The 20,373-nt window shown below is 35.4% G+C and overlaps 1 protein-coding gene across 2 annotated transcripts in view; it reads left to right on the top strand.

The window, feature by feature from the left end:
- Positions 1-9,485: 9,485 nt before the first annotated feature.
- OPRM1 (opioid receptor mu 1) overlaps positions 9,486-20,373 on the top strand; it is a gene marked incomplete at both ends in the record, with an annotated part of 69,823 nt that continues 58,935 nt past the window's right edge. Inside the window, one exon of one of the 2 annotated variants that reach the window (XM_080806139.1) lies at positions 9,486-9,787. In XM_080806139.1, coding sequence (XP_080662265.1) covers positions 9,495-9,787 — 293 coding nt within the window. The remainder of the gene's footprint in view (positions 9,788-20,373) is intronic. The other variant, XM_080806138.1, reaches the window with a different exon arrangement.

The raw sequence follows: 20,373 nt of genomic DNA, 5'->3' as shown, positions 1-20,373 counted from the left end.
CAAGATCAGTAGCAGCGCAGTCAGATTTCCATTTTTTAACATCACCTTTTGGCAACACTGTGTAAGGTGAATGCATAGAGAGAAAGAGAGAACAATTAAGAATTTACTATTTAACTCTACAGGAGTAATAAAAGTGTAAATTAGAAGACTGATAGCAAGAATGAGAGGAAAATTAACAGGTAGAATCAGCAGTCACGGTAACTGGATAGGGGATAAAAAGAGTGAGAGCAGTCTATGAGTTTATTTAACAAATATTTCTATCATGTTTACATGTGCCAAAGACTCTTGTAGGTATTTTTATTAACAACAACTCAAGCAATACCCATAAAAGCCATATCGGGAACTCAATTTTGTAGATGAAAACACTGGCTATTAGTAGATAAAGTACGTTGTCCACAGTCACATGGTTTGATTGTGGTTAAAATAGGATTTTACCAAGGAATGGGGCACCACAGTTTACACTCCTAACCACTACATGCTGCCCATCTAGAAATGCAAGTATGGCTGTCAGGTTTCTCAGTTGGGAGACTCAGGGGATAGTGACACCATTAAGAGAAGTATGTTTGGATTGGATGGTGAAAATACTTTGGACATATGGCATCTCCAGTACCCATGAGTTGTTCAAGTAGAAATGTCTACCAAACATTAGAATCTGAAACTTTAGATAAAGGTCAGAGCTGGAGATGTGAAATGATTGGGTCCGTCAGCATATAGGTTAAAATCAAGAGTGATTTGCTATTACTTTGGAAAAGCATGTTGAGAAGGTTAGTAGAGGAGATGATGAAAAATCAATATTTAAGGAGCAAGTAATGGAGGAAGGAACAATTAAAATAAATGAAAAGGATAGGATGTGATGAGCACTGGGTGCTGTATGCAACTGATGAGTTGTTGAACACTACGTCTGAAACTTGTGATATACTATGTGTTGGCTAATTGAAATTAAAATAAAATAAATTAAATGAAAACATATGATCAGAGCAAGAGGATTATCAAGAAATAGAGTTGAGGTGAGGCACTAAAGAGTATCAGGAAGAGAAATCCTATAAGACTTAAAGTGTCAGTAGGTTAGAATTATGAAAGTCCCTAATGTCCTTAGAAATGAAGGCCAGATTTTTAAGTGTGGGGGAGTAAATGAGACTGTGCGAAAAGAGGGGGAAGATTAAGGGCAGGGCTTGGGTTAGAGAAAAAAACATGAATAAAGTGTTTTTTTAATGAGAATGGAATGGCCTGATTTTATTAACACCGAAGTAAAAGGTCTTTTGTACAAAGGCAGATGTGTAATTGTTTGAATGCAGAATTAACACACTAGAAAAAAGCTGCCACCATCACTTTCTATGTGATCTTTGGAGCATGGAAGTTCAAGGAGCGGAAAATGGGGAAATGAATTAAGAAAACGGAAATATAGAGTAGTCTGTACAAAAAATAAAGGTTGATAAAGTTGGTTTAGGTCAATCATTAAAAGCTATGGTACAACAGAATGATTTGCTCAAGGAATGATTTTAAGAAGATTTATATAGCACTGACACATATGTCCAGTAGATTGATAAGAAATAAAAGCAGGAAACAGGAGATATTTATAAAAGTCTAAACTGGTGGTTCCGAAAGTGTGGTCTGGGGATTCCTGGAGGTCTTTAAGACTCTTTCAAGGGATCCATGAGGTCAAAACCGTTTTTATAATAACCCTAGAAAGTTCTACAGCTTTCTCACTCTGTTGCAATTTGCATCAATAGTACAAAAGAAATGATGGGTTGAAACTGTTAGCACCTTAGTAGGAATCAAGGCAGTGACACAAAACTGTGTCATTGTATTTTTCCATACACATTCACAGAAAAGAAAAAAGAAGTTTCACCTTTAAAATGTCATTGATGGAGAGGGTGGTTGAGTTATGGACATTGGGGAGGGTATGTGCTATGGTGAGTGCTGTGAAGTGTGTAAGCCTGATGATTCACAGACCTGTACCCCTGGGGCAAATAATACGTTACATGTTAATAAAAATAATTTTAAAAAATAAAATAATATGTCATTGACAGATCAGAAAAAATAATGAATTTTATTAAATCTTGGCCCTTGAGTAAATGTCTTTTTGATATTTTGAATGATGAAATGGGAAGTACACATAAAACACTTCTGTTGCATGGAGTAGGATGGTTTTCTCCAGGAAAAGTATTTCTGTGATGTGGGATGAACTGAACTCTTCCATGGACTACTATTACACTTATGACTGAAAATAAACTATATGTATTCAGAATTGTATGTCTGGCAAATATTTTCCTAAAAATGAGGGGAATGAGCCTATCACTTCAAGGAAAACTGAATATATTTCTTACCAATGATAAAAATCCAGTCTTTCAAGAAAAATTGAAAATTAGAAAAATTTGTCTTCCATTGCAGCTTGCCAACATCCCAATATGTGAAGAAATTTCCTATAGTACCAGTAGTGACATTAACAAATGTGATTTTTTTTTAATACATAGTGGACTGGTCCAGCATTTGGAAAATTGACATAATCCAGTAAACCAACATTTTCCAAATGATCAATACATGATCTACAAAATCATGCATGACTAGCGAGTTCATTGAAAGTGGAAGATAAACCAATGGATTTTAATTGAAAAGAAAAAAATCACTACTTCAATTTCTACATTCCAACTAACCTTTAAGTAACTAGCACTTGTGAACTTTGGGTTTACTATCAAAGAAAAATATCACAATTACCTGCAAAGGCCACTGAAATACTCTTCCCCTTTCTAACCACATATTTGTGTAAGGCCATAGTTTCTTCATATCCTCAACCAAACAACATATTGCAACTGATTGAATGAACAAGCAAATATGAGAATCCAAATATCTTCTTCTAAGCCAGACATTAAAAATAAACCCATAATGTAAAACAATGCCACTCTTCTCAGTAAATATTTTCTTACTTTGGAAAATATAGTGGTTTTTTTTCCCCCTAAAAAAATTTTACCTATAGTAAGTTTACTGTTTTTATTTTAAATGAATTGATAAATGCTTTTAAATTTTTTGTCTTAATTTTTAATGTTATAAACTGTGATAAAGAATAACCTACATAAACCAAAGTTTCTATGAATTGTCAATAATTTTTAAATGTGTAAATTCCTGAGACAAAAAAGTCTGACAACTTTTTGTTTAGGTATAAAGTGATAAAAGACTATAATAGAGTAATGACAGTCCTCTATAACTGGAAATTGAAGAGAAAAACTCAAGTAGAAATGATCCAGATTTTAAGGAAGATATTTAGGCTTATGAATCACTTAAACTACCTGCTTTTATAAATTATTCAAGAGAATTAACTGAGTTGGACTCACAGATACCATCTTCAGGTCCTTAAAGGAATCAGGCCCTTTATATCATTTTTGTGCTATTAAATATACTGTAATATTTCCTGTAATTCATCTTGCTAATCTTCAAGCCACATTCAACAAGATAGAGATCCAAAAGGTGAAGGATAAATATTTTCACATACAATGGAACATTACTCAGCCATGAAAAGGAATGGAATCTTGTCATTAATGACAACATGGGTAGACCTAGAAGGTTTTATGCTACGTGAGATAAGTCGGAGACAAATACTGCATGATTTCACTCATACATGAATCTGAAAAACAAAACAAAGGAACAAACAAAATGAAACAGAAACAGACTCAGAGACAGAGAACAAACTGCAGGTTGCCAGAGGGAGGACAGGCAAAATGGGTGTAGGGGAGTAGTTGGTGCAGTCTTCCAGTTATAAAATAATTGTCATGTGAATAAAAGATTAAGCATAAGGTTTATAGTCAGTGGTACTGTAATAATGTTGTGTGGTGACAGGTGGTGACTACACCTGTGAGCATAGCATACAGAGTTATTGAATCACTATGTTGTAAACCTCAAACTACTATAGTATTGTATTTCAACTATATTTCAATTAAAAAATAGTTTACAGGACAGAACCCCCCACATCCCCAATAAAGAATTATCCAATCCCCTCTAAATGTGAATTACTATGTAGTACACCTAAAACTAATATAACATTGTATGTCAATTATAATTCAATAAATAAATAATTTTTTAATGTTTTAAATAAATAAAGTCCAGAGTTTTTGTCTCCTCTATCCCAGACATCTCTCTCTTAGGTTTATTGAGTTGAGGTGATTGTGAAATTATTTTTTTCTTTTTTGTTTTATTTTTACCATATAAACATACCTGTTGCACTTTACTGAATGTTTATGCAACAATACAGTGGTCAAGGATAATATTGCATCATAATGCATTTAAATTCTCTTTAGTTATACACATTCAGATGTTAGATAATGTAGAAAATATCAGTCAATAAGCTCATAAAGTGTTCTTCTAATGAAATTTCAGATATCCCCTTTTATCCTGAGCTTCAAACCACTATAATAGTTTTATACATTGTATTTATGTCTGTATTCCTCATTAATAACCGTTAATCTTGTGTTCCATTAACAGTCAGTCTCCAAAAAAATTAAGACTAAGCTATTAAAATATGTGTGGGATAATGGCAATTATATGAATAATTAAAGCTAATATATTTTCAAATTCAGTGAGTGGCTTTTAGCACCTGTCTAGAATCCATTCTATTACTAAATGCATTGCTTTGAAGCAAATATTTTTCTGAAAAATGTTTTATGATAAGGGTTTGATAGCAATGTTAAGTCTTGACTGGTAGATAAGTTTTTCTTTCTTCAAATAGAAAATCCAGGTGAAATAAGAAATACTAACCAAAAAAGCAGATATTCCTATTATACAGATAACATGCTAAGGCTTAAGGAAATTAAAGATTATATGGTTAGAATCCAAGTTATATAAAATAATTAGGCATGTTATAAACTGACTTATGTATTTACATTTCACCTCTTTACAAGAGACCTGAGATTTCACAGGAGACTTAAGACCACTCTGGTAAGAGGGGTGCCTGGGTGGCTCAGTGGGTTAAGCCTCTGCCTTCGTCTCAGGTCATGACCCCAGGGTCCTGGGATCAAGCCCTGCATTGGGCTCTCTACTCAGCAGGGAGCCTGCTTCCCCCCTCTCTCTCTGCCTAGCTCTCTGCCTACTTGTGATCTCTCTCTCTCTGTCAAGTGAATAAATAAAATCTTAAAAAAAAAAAAAAAAAGACGATTCTGGTAAGAAACATGCAAGTAGGAGAAAAGGGAGAACACCCCACAGGGCAACTAAGATAAAACAGAAACTGGAACTTGAGGTCCTTTTATACTATATATTAAGTGGCATCAAATTGTATTTCTGTAATAGCTTTTCCCTGGGTTTCTCAAGGCTGTCCTATGACATTTGAGAGAGAAATTAAGTTTGTCTTGCATTTTCTCAAATTTTATATTGGTAGGATATACTCAGCCTGCAAGGAAAGACTTGCATTGATGTCCAGAAAATCCTGCATTCAAAATAGAAATAATAATTTCCTTAATGAAACTTGAGAAAGAGTAATAGAAAAGCCAAGCATCAAATTTCAGTTAAAAATATGTAGTTAAAGCCCAGGGTTCAAATACTTACTTGATAGAATAATTGTATATTTATAAAACAGAATGAAAAACAAATAATGTTTCTAGAGAAGGACAATGGAAATTTGTACTCTGTGACAGTAATTCTAAGAGAAAAGTCCCATGAGCTCTCCATATGTCTGTTCATTTAAATCCTGACTAGTTAACAGAATATACTGAATTTAAAAGGGCAAGTATTATTATTATATTCATTAAAGTGTTTTTTTCCCCAAGCTGTACCATTTAAAAATCACCCAGATTAGTTTAGATGATATTATTGTCTTACTCAATTTGGGCTGCTATAACAAAAATGCCATAAACTGAGTGGTTTATAAGTAAGAGAAATTTATCTCTCAGTTCTGGAAACTGGAATTCCAAGATCAGGGTGCCAGCATGGTCAGGTTCTGATAAGGGTCTTCTTCCAGGTTGCAGACTGCCAAACTGCTCTTTTTTCATTGTACCCTCAAATGGTGAAAAGAGAGCTAGAGAATTTTCTGGAGTTTTTTTTAATAAAGGCAATAGTCCCATTCCTGAAGCCTCCACCCTCATAACCTAATTGCTTCTCAAAGACCCTATCTCCTAATACCATCACATTGGATGTTAGGATTTTAACATATGAATTTTGGAGGGGCACAAACATTCAGTGACAGTCCGTAGCATTTATAAAACATATGGTATATGTTTATATTATATTTATATATATGTATGCATGTATGTATATATATAATATATATGGCATATAGATAGCACATGACATATGCTATATGTATATATTATATCTCAATTAAATTAACATATTATATGTGTACACATACTATATATTTAATACATAAAGAAGGAAAAAGTCCACTATGTATTAAGTACATAGTGAACAAGCCTGCCCTCAGGAGTCAGTTAAAGCTGGGAAGGTAAATAAAATATATAAAGTCAGAAGCAGGCATACAAAAGATGACAGAATCACAATTCCAAAAGATTTTATTAGATATGAATCATAAACTAGATCTAACAAGATGTAATTTAGGGGCGCCTGGGTGGCTCAGTGGGTTAAAGCCTCTGCCTTCTGCTCAGGTCATGATCCCAGGGTCCTGGGATCGAGCCCCGCATTGGGCTCTCTGCTCAGCAGGGAGCCTGCTTCCTCCTCTCTCTCTCTGCCTGCCTCTCTGCCTACTTGTGATCTCTGTCTGTCAAATAAATAAATAAAATCTTTAAATAAAAAAAAAAAAAGATGTAATTTAAAAATTAAAAATCTATTTGTTGTACTCAGGTCTCTCTAAACAACTATAAATTTATAGGAAAAGAAAAACATAACTTACATGGTATCAGAAGTCAGCTCCTGTGTCCAAAAACAATTGTATCTATCTTTTAAAACCACAGCACCTGACCCAAAATAGATCTTTAATAAATATCTATTAAACTCATTTGGATCAAGTTTAGAGAATGTTGTCAGTACTAGGCCTCAGGAGTGTCAAGAAAGCATGTGACTTCAAAAAAAAAAAAAATGTCAATGGGACCTTCCAATACATATATTGGTAGAAAGAAAAGTTCATAATCTTGCTCAGTTTTTATGGGTCATGCCAACTTAGGGCATTGTTTTTAGCTTTGGAGCTCTACCTTAAGAACAGAGAACTGACATACCAAAAAAAAAAAAAAAGGGGGGGGGTGCCTGGGTGGCTCAGTGGGTTACAGCCTCTGCCTTCAGCTCAGGTTATGATCTCAGGGTCCTGGGATCGAGCCCCGCACTGGGCGCTCTGCTCAGCGGGGGGCCTGCTTCCTCCTCTCTCTCTCTCTGCAATCCTTGTGATCTCTATCTGTCAAATAAATAAATAAATAAAACTTTTAAAAAAAAAAAGTAGAAGAAGAAGAAGAACAGATGTACAAACTATAATGTGAATAGAAAAAACATAAGCCTACTGAAAAAAAAACAAAACTATACTTTATAAGAAATAGCCAAAAGAAGCTGATATTTAACTTGTGGAAGAGACTGCTTTGTTATTTTCAAATATATGAAATGGAGTAATAAGCTATCATCTATTAAATAACTAGCATTGTATTGTATACCTTATTTAATCCTGCTAATACACCTATAAGGTATTATTGACATTTTTTTACTGATAACAAAACTGTCACTCAGTGAGATAAAGTAACATATTCAAACTCACACAGCTAAATAGTTATAAATCCAAAATTCACAAAATGATTTGAGCCCAAGGCCAGGGCTTATTACATTATGCTTATTTGTCTTTCACATGAAATAGGCTTAAACTGGTTCTATGTGTCGTCAAGAGACTAAATAATGTCAGGCAGATTTCAGCTCAATGTGTGTGAAGTCGTACACTAGTTCATATGAGAATACGTGGCAAAGTATTTTTACTAGTCCTTAGGAGATCTTTATGAACTTTTACTGATGAAATTATACCCTTTAGTGAAAAGGATAAAAATAATGCTGAAAATCGGTAAAGTAACCTATGATTAATAGCGTTTACCTGTGAGTTATCTTTTCAAGAAAATGGTAGAAATAATATTGAAATTAAATGTTCTTTCCAAGCTCCCTAACCCACTTCTCTTCCTGTTCCCCAGGAATGTTGTTTTCTACAACCAATTGGGGATATCTAATACCAATGCATATTGTTAAAAGATATATACATACACAAATACACTTACAGTTATGAGATTTACTTCACAATTAGTGTTAATTTACAAAAAAAAAAAAACACACAAATAACAACAATCAAAACATCTTACCCCTGGTTGATTTACAAATTTATTTCCAAAATTGAAGTATTTGGGGTCTTGGAAGTTAGGTATCAAATTTTAAAATGTATCAATATTCCCCAACTTTGTGTGGGCTGCTCCAGTTCCAGATGTTTGCAAAATTCCTCCTGGAATCTCTACACTAGGAAACAGACTAAAATAATGCAAATGTCTGATTTTGAGAACTGCTACTGAGAAGCTCATGTAGGAAGTCTGGCAATAAAAGGGTAATAATTCTAAATGGATCGTTGAGATTTAAGATGTGGAGGCTCACCTTTACTCTATTCTTGGTTTGGCTTTCCTGGATGCCACAACCCCCTGATTTCTATAACAAGCTCTTGTGCCTCGTCCCCACCAAGACAGAAATCAGGTGTAACTAGAACTTCTACTTTAAGAGAAATTAGGGGAGTATGGAATGAAAAGAACAGGCTTCCTACACAAAAGTTGTTTCTCACTTCTTTTTTCAGAGACAGGACCACTTTTTTTTTTTTTTTTCCCAGACAGGTTTGAAGGGTTGAAAATTCTCATTTAGTGATGTAAAAAACACGGTTACTTTTGTGTGTAGGTGCAGGACTGAGGCAAGGAAAGGGCAAAGAAAAGGAGTTAGTATAACCTGTCCCGAATGATTTCAGCAGACTGGAGGGCTGGAAGAGCGATGGGATGTAAGGATTGTCCCGGTTGCACCAGGCCAACGTCTTCCCTTTCATATTACACTGAGAAAACGGAGCTGGGAAAATAGACTGATGTCAGCCCCCTTTCTTACGCTTTACTGCTGCCAAGAACTAACTCTCTGTCTCCCCCGCCCCTTCCCTCCAGCTCCCTTCCCCATTCGGCCCCTCCTTAGTGGTGTTTGTACGGACGAGTGCCGAATGGGGAGACAGACCAACTAGTCGGATTGCTTTGCGCAAAATCCACCCCTTCTCTCTCCTCCCTCCCCTCCAGCCTCCGGATCCCGCACAGCTCTCCCTCCCCTCCCCATAGCGGTGTGAGGTTGAGGATGTGTCTCTACTACTAAGGCGGAAGGGGGCTACAAGCAGTGGATAATGTCAGATCCCCCCTCTCCCATTCTACCTGACGCTCCTCTCTGGCTGCACCAGGGCTGATCTCTGTAAGAAACAGCAGGAACTGTGGCAGCGGCGAGAGGAAGCGGCCGAGACGCGTGGAACCTGGAAAAGTCTGGGTGCTCGGGTTTACCTCATAGCGAGGTCCCAGCCAGCCGTCAGCACCATGGACAGCAGCACCGTCCCCACCAACGCCAGCAATTGCACTGATCCCTATACGCACTCTTCAAGTTGCTCCCCGGCACCTAGTCCTGGTTCCTGGGTCAACTTCTCCCACCTAGATGGCAACCTGTCCGACCCATGCGGTCCGAACCGCACCGCGCTGGGCGGGAGCGACAGCTCGTGCCCTCCGACCGGCAGTCCTTCCATGATCACGGCCATCACCATCATGGCACTCTACTCCATCGTGTGCGTGGTGGGTCTCTTCGGAAACTTCCTGGTCATGTATGTGATTGTCAGGTAAGGAAGGCGCCAGGACTCCCACCAGAGACTTCAGCAGCTAATAGCGCATAAAGGGACACCTGACCCCCCAGGCAGTGTTTGGCGGGAGGATGAGAGAAGGGAGGTAAACAAGGGAGAATAAGGAGGTGACGATGAATAGAGTGGTTATTGTGAGTGCAAAAATCCACTTTTTGGTTTTTCCTTCCACTGTTAAAGAAAGAATTAAAAATTTCAGTAGCAGAGAAGTTGCCTTGGTAGAAGATGTAAAGCTCCGGGAGGGAAAAAAAAAAAAAAAATATATATATATATATATATATGCATGCTCTGTCTTACATCTCACCTACCTTGAGCCAAGAGAGTTCTTGGGCACAGAATCCCACAGTCCCATCCACAGGAGCTGTGGAAACAGTAATTTGTGAATAATGGAAGAGGAATTCTAGTTAGGTTTCCTGATGAGGGGGCCAATCTCCTTCTCAGTTCTTTTCAGACATGAACCTTGGCAACTTTCCTATCCCTGCTGTCTTACCTGTACTTTACTGCACCACACCACCACTGCCATTCGCTTGTCACACTTGTCCTTACCCCACGGTTCCTTCTACCCTGAGGACACACTCAGTGAGAAAGTTTTTCTGGTGTCTCTCTGCAGGAAATAGTGTTGCTTTGTAGTAACAAATGTGACAGTTGTGTTGCCTAGACCATTTTGCAGTTGACAGCTGCCAGATCTGGTAGGGGAGTCACAAACTGAATTGGGAATAAACAGTGTGTTTCGGGAGAAATGCAGAGCATGACTGTTTTCCAAATCCTCTGAAAGTGGAAGCCAATTAGAAGTGACCAAAAGGGCATAATTCTGGATTATAAACTATTATATAGGAAGTTACAGTGGTTGTTCTGGGAGGAAAATCTGTCTTTATCCGTGAAATTATTTCAAGATTTTGTGGCCCATTTTCTGTTTACCTAGATGCTCCAGGTTTATTTGGCAAAGAGTATGCAAGCTTTCAATATTAACTGTGTTAGGGTTGGTGCGCATATTCAAGTCCTAATGATAATAATGGAATACTATATATGCATTTCTGTTAAGGTAGATAAATATTTTAACACTTTAAAATGATTTCTAATTTGAGATGTTCTTCCTACTCGGGGTTATATGTATGTAGAGAACATGGCAATTTCATACTTAGTTGCAATATTTTTCATCTATTCAGCAAGTACTGCAGCTTTTAATGGAGTTCCCTAATCATTTAGCATTCATTTTTCCTATTATGCTTTCATGATCAAGTTCTGTGAGTTGCTTGTAATTGATTATTTCTTGTATGTCTGATTGCCTTAATTAATGATTGTTAAAGAATAAAACTAATTTCTCTAATCTTTTGATGAGGAATAAGATAAATAGTGTCTCTGAGAAAAGAGCACCATCTATTGAGAAGAAGGCTAACAACAGAAGGGAAAATGCAGGAAGGAAATCAATAGGAGAATTTATTTTTCTAAATATTTACCATGTATAATGTAATACAAAGACTCCTATCAAAGATAAAAACCCAGTCTTACAGTTTTAATAAAAATCATAATTAAAGGCCTGCCTTATGAAGAGAAAATATGTTTCCCATTTGTCCTAAGAATATTCATAGAATCATAAGCTGATAGGGCTAGAAGGGAACCTAGAGTTTACCTATGGTAGATGAGTAAACTGAGGCACAGAAAGTATTAATGATTTCTTCAAGGGCAGATAGTTCATTAGTGCAGTAACACTGTATTAGTTCAATATAATATCTATCTTAACCAATATAATTTTCTTGTTATTAGAGTGGTAAATCATGATTTGAGTTAATTGAACTAAAATATTGACAAAGTAGATTTAATTAGCAGTAATAATGTGGAAATAATAAAGTACCCCAAATTTATGTCTGGAATCCTGGAGAATAAATGATGAAGAGAGATTACCAAAGCCTCTAGAAATCCTGCTGTCTGAAACATCACCCTTTATTCCCTTTTATTGCTTCTCCTGGTATTGTCCTTCCTTATTTTTCTCCCCTCTAGCTTATGCTTTTCTATAAAGAGAGAGCGGATAAAGCAGCAACTGGCTGTGAAATAAGAAGATTGGTCTGATTTCAGTGTTTAAGTGATTGCTGGTTGATTGAGTTTCTTTTAAAGGCATTGCCTCTGACCCCTTGATGACTTGGAGAAGCATAGGGACACTGCGTCTTAGTAACAACATGATATTATGCTTTACTTCTCTCTACCGAAAGTTGGAACAAAATGCAGTATGATTTGAAAGGTCACCCCAAATATCCACCTATAACAAGTTGGGTGTTTCATTCCATAGTCAAGTAACCCTCTGGGAATATGACAGTGAAACAGAAAAATGGACAATTTAGTGACCAATGAAGTAGTGAAGAAAACATTTGGAGGTTGAATAAAATATGTTTATTTAGCTTAGAATATTTAACTGGACTGTCTCCAGGCTGTAGTGTTTTCACTACAAAATGATAGTTCAGAGATATTATTGTCCCTGTTAAAAAGATGACTATAATGCTACATTTTATTGAGGTGAAATGCTTACTTCCTGCTATTATTTAAAATTCAACAAATACTTTTGAATGGTCAGGTGCAGTTAATGGTCAAGTTACAGTCTTCTATCCAAATTAAGGTGATATTTATTAGAACGTTTTAATACATCAAATGAATTATGAGTCTCAGATGACTATAGCAACCAAAACAACAACAAAAGTAACTGGCAATACAAATGCCATGATTCATACTTTTTTTGCTCTATGTCTGAACTCCACCATCATCATACCTTCATCAACATCACTAAATAGTATAACTTAAGTAGAATTCTTACACTGTGCTATTCTAAGGAACATAAGGGAGGAAGAGATACCATCATATGATCCAAAGATTTAAAATCCAGATGTTAAATGATAAAAATATTAAAACTATTCACCACATTAAAACTTTTTCAGTTTTAAAGAAAAAATATTACTTGCAAGATAATATTATTGTAATAATACAATAATATAATAATATTTATTATATTATAAAAATTACCACACATTCTAAAGAATATGGAGATAAAATATTATAAAATTTAGCAATTATTTCAAATGGGATGATACTTTATTATTGTCAAGACTCTTTACTAGGGGCACCTCACTGGCTCAGAGAGTAGAGCACACAACTCTTAATCTTGAGATTGTGAGTTCAAGCCTCACGTTGAGTGTGAAGATTACTTAAAAGGCAAATTTTTAAAAGAAATAGAATTTTTTTTAAATCAACCAAAATAATACACAAAGTTATAGCGACCAGCATGTTTCACATTGTGAGAACACTTGACCCAAGTATAGTATTAACCATAAATATAAAAACTGATGTTGTCACACATGTATTTATTTTGTGATATATTCTTCCAAAAATTTGTTCATATAGTCATGAATATGGCCTATGCACACACTATTTTTAAAAAGTAAAGGGTTGGAAACCATTAGATCTTTATGAGATGTGTAAACCATCCTTCCCAATAAATTATCAATGAAGAGCGTCCAATATTGTCTCCATTTTTCAGATTATTTCTTAGTATGACTAGATGAATTCTCAATATGACTAGTTATCAGAGCAGAGCATTTAAATATATGCAAGATTTTATTGTCATTTTTCTTTCACTAAAAAGTATTTCTCATTTTAAAACACTTGTTCTATATACTAAATATTTGATTCAGGTTTAAACTATGAAGTGATCAGTCATGCCTGATTGGAACAGAACTACAAGCTTTTTTACTTCATATATAAGTTGCTGGGAAAATAAAGAATAACAATATTTTATGTAAGTTTATATATGTTGTATTTATATATATACATCTATCTACAAATACATATATACATATGAATTATTTTCAATGCTTATGTCACTAGTAATTTTTATAAAATAAAAGTTTTTTATTTAGAAAGCTCAAATACCAATAAAGCTCACTCTCTTTTTTTAAAGATTTTTTTTTTTTTATTTGACAGAGAGAGCAATCACAAGTAGGTGCAGAGGCAGGCAGAGAGAGAGGGGAAAGCAGGCTCCCTGCTGAGCAGAGAGCCCGATGAGGCTCAATCCCAGGACCCTGAGATCATGACCTGAGCTGCAGGCAGAAGCTTAACACACTGAGCCACCCAGGCACCCCTCACTTTCTTTTTTTAAAACTATAAGATATCCTAGTTAGAGGTTGGATTCAAAGGGAAAAAAGAAAATCTGTCTTTGACATAATGGCTTATGTGAAAACATAAGAATTTAATTTTATTCCTTTTACTTCACAATGGAGAGCTTCTAGTATCATCTATTACAATTTCAACTTTAACTGCTGTTTCCCCACACAGGTGCTAATTCTGTCAGAACTGTCTTCTTCCATGTGTCCAGAAAACAAAAGTTACTTTTCATTTCCTCAATTGCATGCTATGTCTGTCGTTCACATAGTGTTATCAATTAGTTTCTTGTCTTTCCTTCTTGAAAGAATGAACTATCTTATATTTTATGTAATATTTCCAACATAAAGGAGTGTATAGAGAGTAATAGAAGATTCTTCACCTTTAAAAATTATATATAATTATAATAATTATATATACTTCTAGTAATATATATTATATATTATATAAGAATATCCATTATTTATATACATTATATAATGTGTAATTCATAATTATGTATGACTATATATTATGTAATACATAATTATATATCTATAATAATGTGTAATTTATAAATTACATTATATATATATGTAATATATATGTATAAGAAACTTCCTTTCTTCTCCTATTATACTGCTTCCCCAGAGACTATTATTAATGTAAATTTGGTGGTTATTATTCACATGAATATTTTTAAACTTTTATTTCTGATGTGTTTTTCCACAACAAAATATAATCTTTTTTTCTTTTTTTTTTTTAAGATTTTATTTATTTATTTGACAGAGATCACAAGTAGGCAGAGAGGCAGACAGAGAGAGAGGGGGGGGAAGCAGGCTCCCCGTGGAGCAGAGAGCCCAATGTGGGCTCGATCCCAGGACCCTGGGGTCATGACCTGAGCGGAAGGCAGAGGCCTTAACCCACTGAGCCACACAGGCACCCCAAAATATAATCTTTTAAACATGTTCTTTGAGCTTTACATATTAAAATTTATATTTTACATTAATGTTAATTTAGATATAATTTCACTATTTTTTTCCCAGAATTATTCTAGTTCCAGAAGATCAGTGATAGAAACAAGATGTCAAAGAACTAGCCCTCCTTAATACTTTTAACTTATCTCTAAATCTGTGTTAAAAATCATTGTAAAGATTTCTTTGCAAGTGTTTTCTTGAACTAATATTTTCATTAATACTTACATCCAATATTTGGGGAAAAAAATTTCTGGCAACTGCTACATAAGTAAATCTATTCATAAATAAAACCTAGGTGTAATTTCTCTATTCCAAGAAGGAAATAAAAATAATTAGTTTCTGACTAGTTCAAAATGTCATTCAAGTAGTAAATGCTAATAACACTTACTTATGGATATTGAATATCTTAGAGAACTTTTTACACATTAAAGTTGAAAATGTTACTTCTTCCATTATTCCACTTTAGGTATTTATTAAAATAAAATTCTTTTGGTTTCCATAAATAATGTAAAACAATGTGACATTTTAAAATACGTTAATGATAAATACCAAGACTAAACATGTGAAATGTTAAAATATGAGAATTTCATATCTTTAACCTTCATAAAGTTTAATTTATATGAACTAAAATAATAATTTATGACAGTAATCTCCAAATTATAAACACAGTCACTTACTTCAAGAATTTGTAGGCCAATATATAAAAGAGATCAAAGGAACTATTCAGGATTAATCACATGCTGCGGCCACACAGTACTGCTCAACTGCTACCCCCATCCTACACTCCACTGCTGTCCCCAAGGTACCTTCGAGGAATTTCTAGAGCACCCTCAGGTAATATTGTAAAACAATGGTTTTCATAATGTTTCAGACATTTGTTGTATCTCACCTCTCATCCTGAAGCTCACCTTTTACTTCAGTGATAGGTATGACAGTTTTGCTCAGATATAACTTATTAATTCTCTACCCTAGCTATATCTACACCCCTTGCCTTTGGCTCTGGAAGTTCTCTGATTCCACCACCCTCCAAAAAACCACTGTGGTACAACAGATCAGAAAGTGTGAGGGAGTTGCCACCCCATGAAACAACCGCTGACTGGGGAAATGAGAGACTATGGATGAATGGTCACCTAAGCTTACTTCTATCCAGTTCTAAGATGCAGACCACAAGGCACATTAGAATTTGTGTTCCACATTGTGTCCATTTCAAGAACATTCTTTTCCTTCTTTCTTATTTCACTTTCCTACTCCCCCACTTCTGGTCCCACTTCTCTTCCCTACAGTTGCTTTCCAAAATGATTCACCTTCACACCAATTCCTACTATTTTATAATGGGTTACAACATTTTGGCACAGTAAAATCTGACTAATAAACAGTCTTTACATATCCATAGAGTATAGGTTTTTCTTTTTTTTAAAGATTTTATTTATTTATTTGACAGACAGAGATCACAAGCAGAGAGAGGCAGGCAGAGAGAGAGGAGGAAGCAGGCTCCCGGCTGAGCAGAGAGCCTGATGCGGGGCTCAATCCCAGGACCCTGAGATCATGACCCGAGCCGAAGGCAGAGGCTTAACCTACTGAGCCACCCAGGTGCCCCTAGGTTTTTCTTAATAATTAAAAAATTCTTAAGAAAAATTTGAATAAGTAACCCAAATTCGAACAATGAAGAGAGTTCATGAGTCAAGCTTTTCCTTTTATTTGTTTTCCTGCCTCAGGATTCAGGAAAGTCTTTCTTAGTACATTTTTGCTTTATGACAACAGTCATCTGTGGAATCCAGATTACTTCTTGAATTCAAGAGGATGGTGGCAGTAGGGTCTCTGATATGGAAAAGAAATAAAACCTCCTGTGCCTTCTAACAAATTATCAGAAGACAAAAACTACCACCCCCTTCTCCACTGATTCCAAGTTGTATAATAACTATAAGATTTCTTATAGTAACTGGGCTCAAGAAAATTTCAGGATCCTCAAAGTGAGCTGAAACAACAGATACAAGAAATGTCATGTACAAGAAACGTTTTATAATGAGTTTGTTTTAGCACCTCCTTTCCCTTAGCCATCTGTGTCACTTCAGGACACTTTCTTTCTCCACAAATTCTTCAGGCTGAGGGTCCTTGAACCAAGATAGACATTTAGAATGGAAAAGTTACATAGGGAAAAAAAAAAAGTGGCTTTAGCTCAGAACCCTAAGTGTCAATTGTGACTCAACTTCAAATTGTTCTGTGCCTCATTCTCCTCACCTATAAAATGTGAGAATTAAACTAAAAATCTTGGAGTCCCTTCTAGTAGTAAGAATTCCTATGGCAACTTCAAGGACAGTTTCTCCATAATTTTTGTAGTTGTACTATATAGAGAAAAAAGTAATGATCTACCAAATTAAATAACCTTGGTTTCATTCCATCTCACCCTTTGGATTCTAAATAAGCTCAAATGGAGTCTGCCAGAGAGAGAAAATGCTGAGCTGTCAGTTTTGTGCTTGTCAGTTAATACAATGAGACTAACTGAAAGCAATAGTCAAGACTTTATTCACTCATTGTGAGAGTATAAGCAAGACATGAAGCAGGAAAAAGGTGTCAGCTTCCCACTGTTCAATTTTTCCCAACAGAAGAGCACCAGGTTACATGTATGAGTATAGATGTGACAGAGGGGGGAAGAAGGTCATCATCTTGTTGTACAGGGGGCCCCCAAAAACATATTTTATTTACCCACGGACCAGACGGAGGGAGAGGTGAAAGAATAGGAATAGGAAAGGATGGAGTAAGAAAGGAGAGAAGTTTTTTCCAGAACTCCTGATATGGAGGTCTCAACAGAGACACTTGGAAATAACCTTCTTAAGGGCTCCTCAACAAGGAGACTTCAAATGGAGTGTGTTAGACTAGCAATGCATATACATCTTTTCTTTTTAAATTTTTTTATTAACATATAATTATTATTTGTTTCAGAGGTACAGGTCTGTGAATCATCAGTCTTAAACAATTCATAGCACTCACCATAGTACATAACCTCCCCAATGTCCATCACCCAGCCATCTTATCCCTCCCATCCCTCTCTCCTACAGCAACCCTTAGTTTGTTTCCTGAGATTAAGAATCTCTTATGGTTTGTCTCCCTCCTGGTCCCATCTTGTTTCATTTTTCCCCTCCCTTACCCCCACAACCCCCCACCCTGCCTTTCAAATTCCTTATATCACAGAGACCCAAAGATCGTATGAGAATTGCCTTTCTCTGATTGATTTATTTCGCTTAGCATAATACCCTCTAGTTCCATCCACATCGTTGCAAATGGCAAGATTTGGGGGGTTTTGATGGCTGTATAGTATTCCAGTGTGTATGTATGTGTGTGTGTGTGTGTGTGTGTGTGTGTGTATAGATATATATACACACACATATATACCACATCTAAGAGCATGGTTGTTGAGTTGGAAGAGGAGCATGAGTCCTTGATCACAACCTCCTCCAAATTATGTACCAAGTTTGTTGTGAGGAGGGCAGATTCTCCCCATGAAGCCTGTTAGATAAGCCTTTGTAATTGCCTATGGTTGGGCCTCAAAGTTCACACATAGGATTTTGCCTGAACTCAGACTCCTCAAATTCAGCTTAAACCCTGACACCCTTCTTCTCTTCTCTCCTATGTCTTTCTCTCTCTCCTTCTCTAACACCCTCTCTCTTCCTTTCTCCCTCTCTCTTTTTCATTCTCCTTTTAATTCATGTAAAGATTGCTTTAATATTTGCTTTCAGAAATTAATTATATTCTAGTTGTTGCATTCTAAAGTAGGGTGGATAGGGCTCTCACACTTGATGGAAACTGGGATGGGTTTTAATGAGAGAGACATTATTCTGCTCTGGATATAAGTTTCTGCCCAGGCAAGAATATTGTCGAGTACAGTTGTATAACTTTTCTTATTCAATCATGTGTTATCTTATTATTTACATATAAGTAGGTATTCTAAAGTGATTCAAATGGTAATCATTCATACAAAAAAGTATTCTTAATAATTTAAATTAATGATAAATAAATTAAACCAACGGTACCTAGGTGGCCCAGTTGATTAAATGCCCAGCTCTTGGTTTGGGATCAGATCATGATCTCAGGGTCATGGGATTGAGCCCCACATCAGGCTGCATGCTAAGCATGGAGTCTACTTAAGATTCCCTCTCCCTCTCCTCCCCCTTCCCCTGGTGTGCTCTCACTCTCTCTCTCGCAAAACAAATAAATAAAATATTTTTTAAATAAAAAATAAATTAATTAAACCAACTTAACACATTAACTGTCTCCAGATACACTACATATTAATTTCTCCTACTTTACTTTACTTCTTTACTTCTTCACTTCTTTCTATTTCTTTACTTCTTTTTCTTTACTTCTTTCGATTTTCCCCTATCATCCACTTTTTCTAATAAAAGCCTTGTTCTTCAAGTCTCAACTTAAAGCCATGTCTCTTTGCAGTCTCCTCATAGTACTTCTACAACCAAGCTCCCTGCAGCATAATCCATGATAAATGTTCTGATTGTGAAAAATCTGGGAATTTTCTCATGCTTTTACAAAATGTCTTTTCCTAATCATTGAAGATTTGCTGTACAACTATTTGTCTGCTGTAGCTAAGAAATTTAAACATATTAAGGTTTAACAAAAGAACCATGCATCTTTGAAATATTTTGCAACTGAAAGTTTTCAGCATTTCAAATTCGCCTCAAAGAATTCAGATATAAATTTTCATTGATCAATTCTCTCCATTCACTGCTTTGTTCATGGGCATTTAGCTTTTATAACTTGAGTAATGAAAACTGATCTGTACCAATAGATTAATATCAACAAATCATAAATTCACACACAAACACACACACACGTAAATAAATAAATTCACATAGATAGATAAATGGACAGATGATAGGTGTGTAAGTCCAAAAACTTTAAATAGGAAACAGATTGAACTCATGACAGAAATACAGAAAGTAAAATTTTAAAGAATAAGAAAAATAAAAAGTTAATAGTCAATTCTCATTATTCATTATAGTTATGTTCTATGAAGTCATTGTGATTAGTAAATTAGAGAAGACTGAAGCTTTACTTCTCAGGGAGATGCAGGGTTAGGTTCCTATGAGCCTCCAATTTCATTTGTATCAATTAATCAAAACATAACTCTCTGTTATTTGTGGTTCTGTTTAAAGGTATCTGTTTAGTGTATATTGTTGATTCATTAACATTGAATGTATGATCAACAGTATTATAGCTAATGCCTACATGAAGCTCATCTAAGAGACCTACCTTCTCCATTAGACACATCACTACTATCATACTTAGAAACACCTAAACACCTGATAGCACTTCAGCACTCTGTTTGAGGTCCATTTTAAACACTGAGATCACCAACAAAAAACACAAAAATGCTATAAATGTGTCACTAAAAGGGGGGTTCCCCTTTCTCCACATCCTTGCCAAAATCTGTCATTTCCTGACTTGTTAATTTTAGCC

The sequence above is a fragment of the Martes martes genome (assembly GCF_963455335.1).
Source record: "Martes martes genome assembly, chromosome: 6".
Classification (NCBI taxonomy): domain Eukaryota; kingdom Metazoa; phylum Chordata; class Mammalia; order Carnivora; family Mustelidae; genus Martes; species Martes martes.
This window is presented reverse-complemented; position numbering and strand designations above follow the sequence as displayed.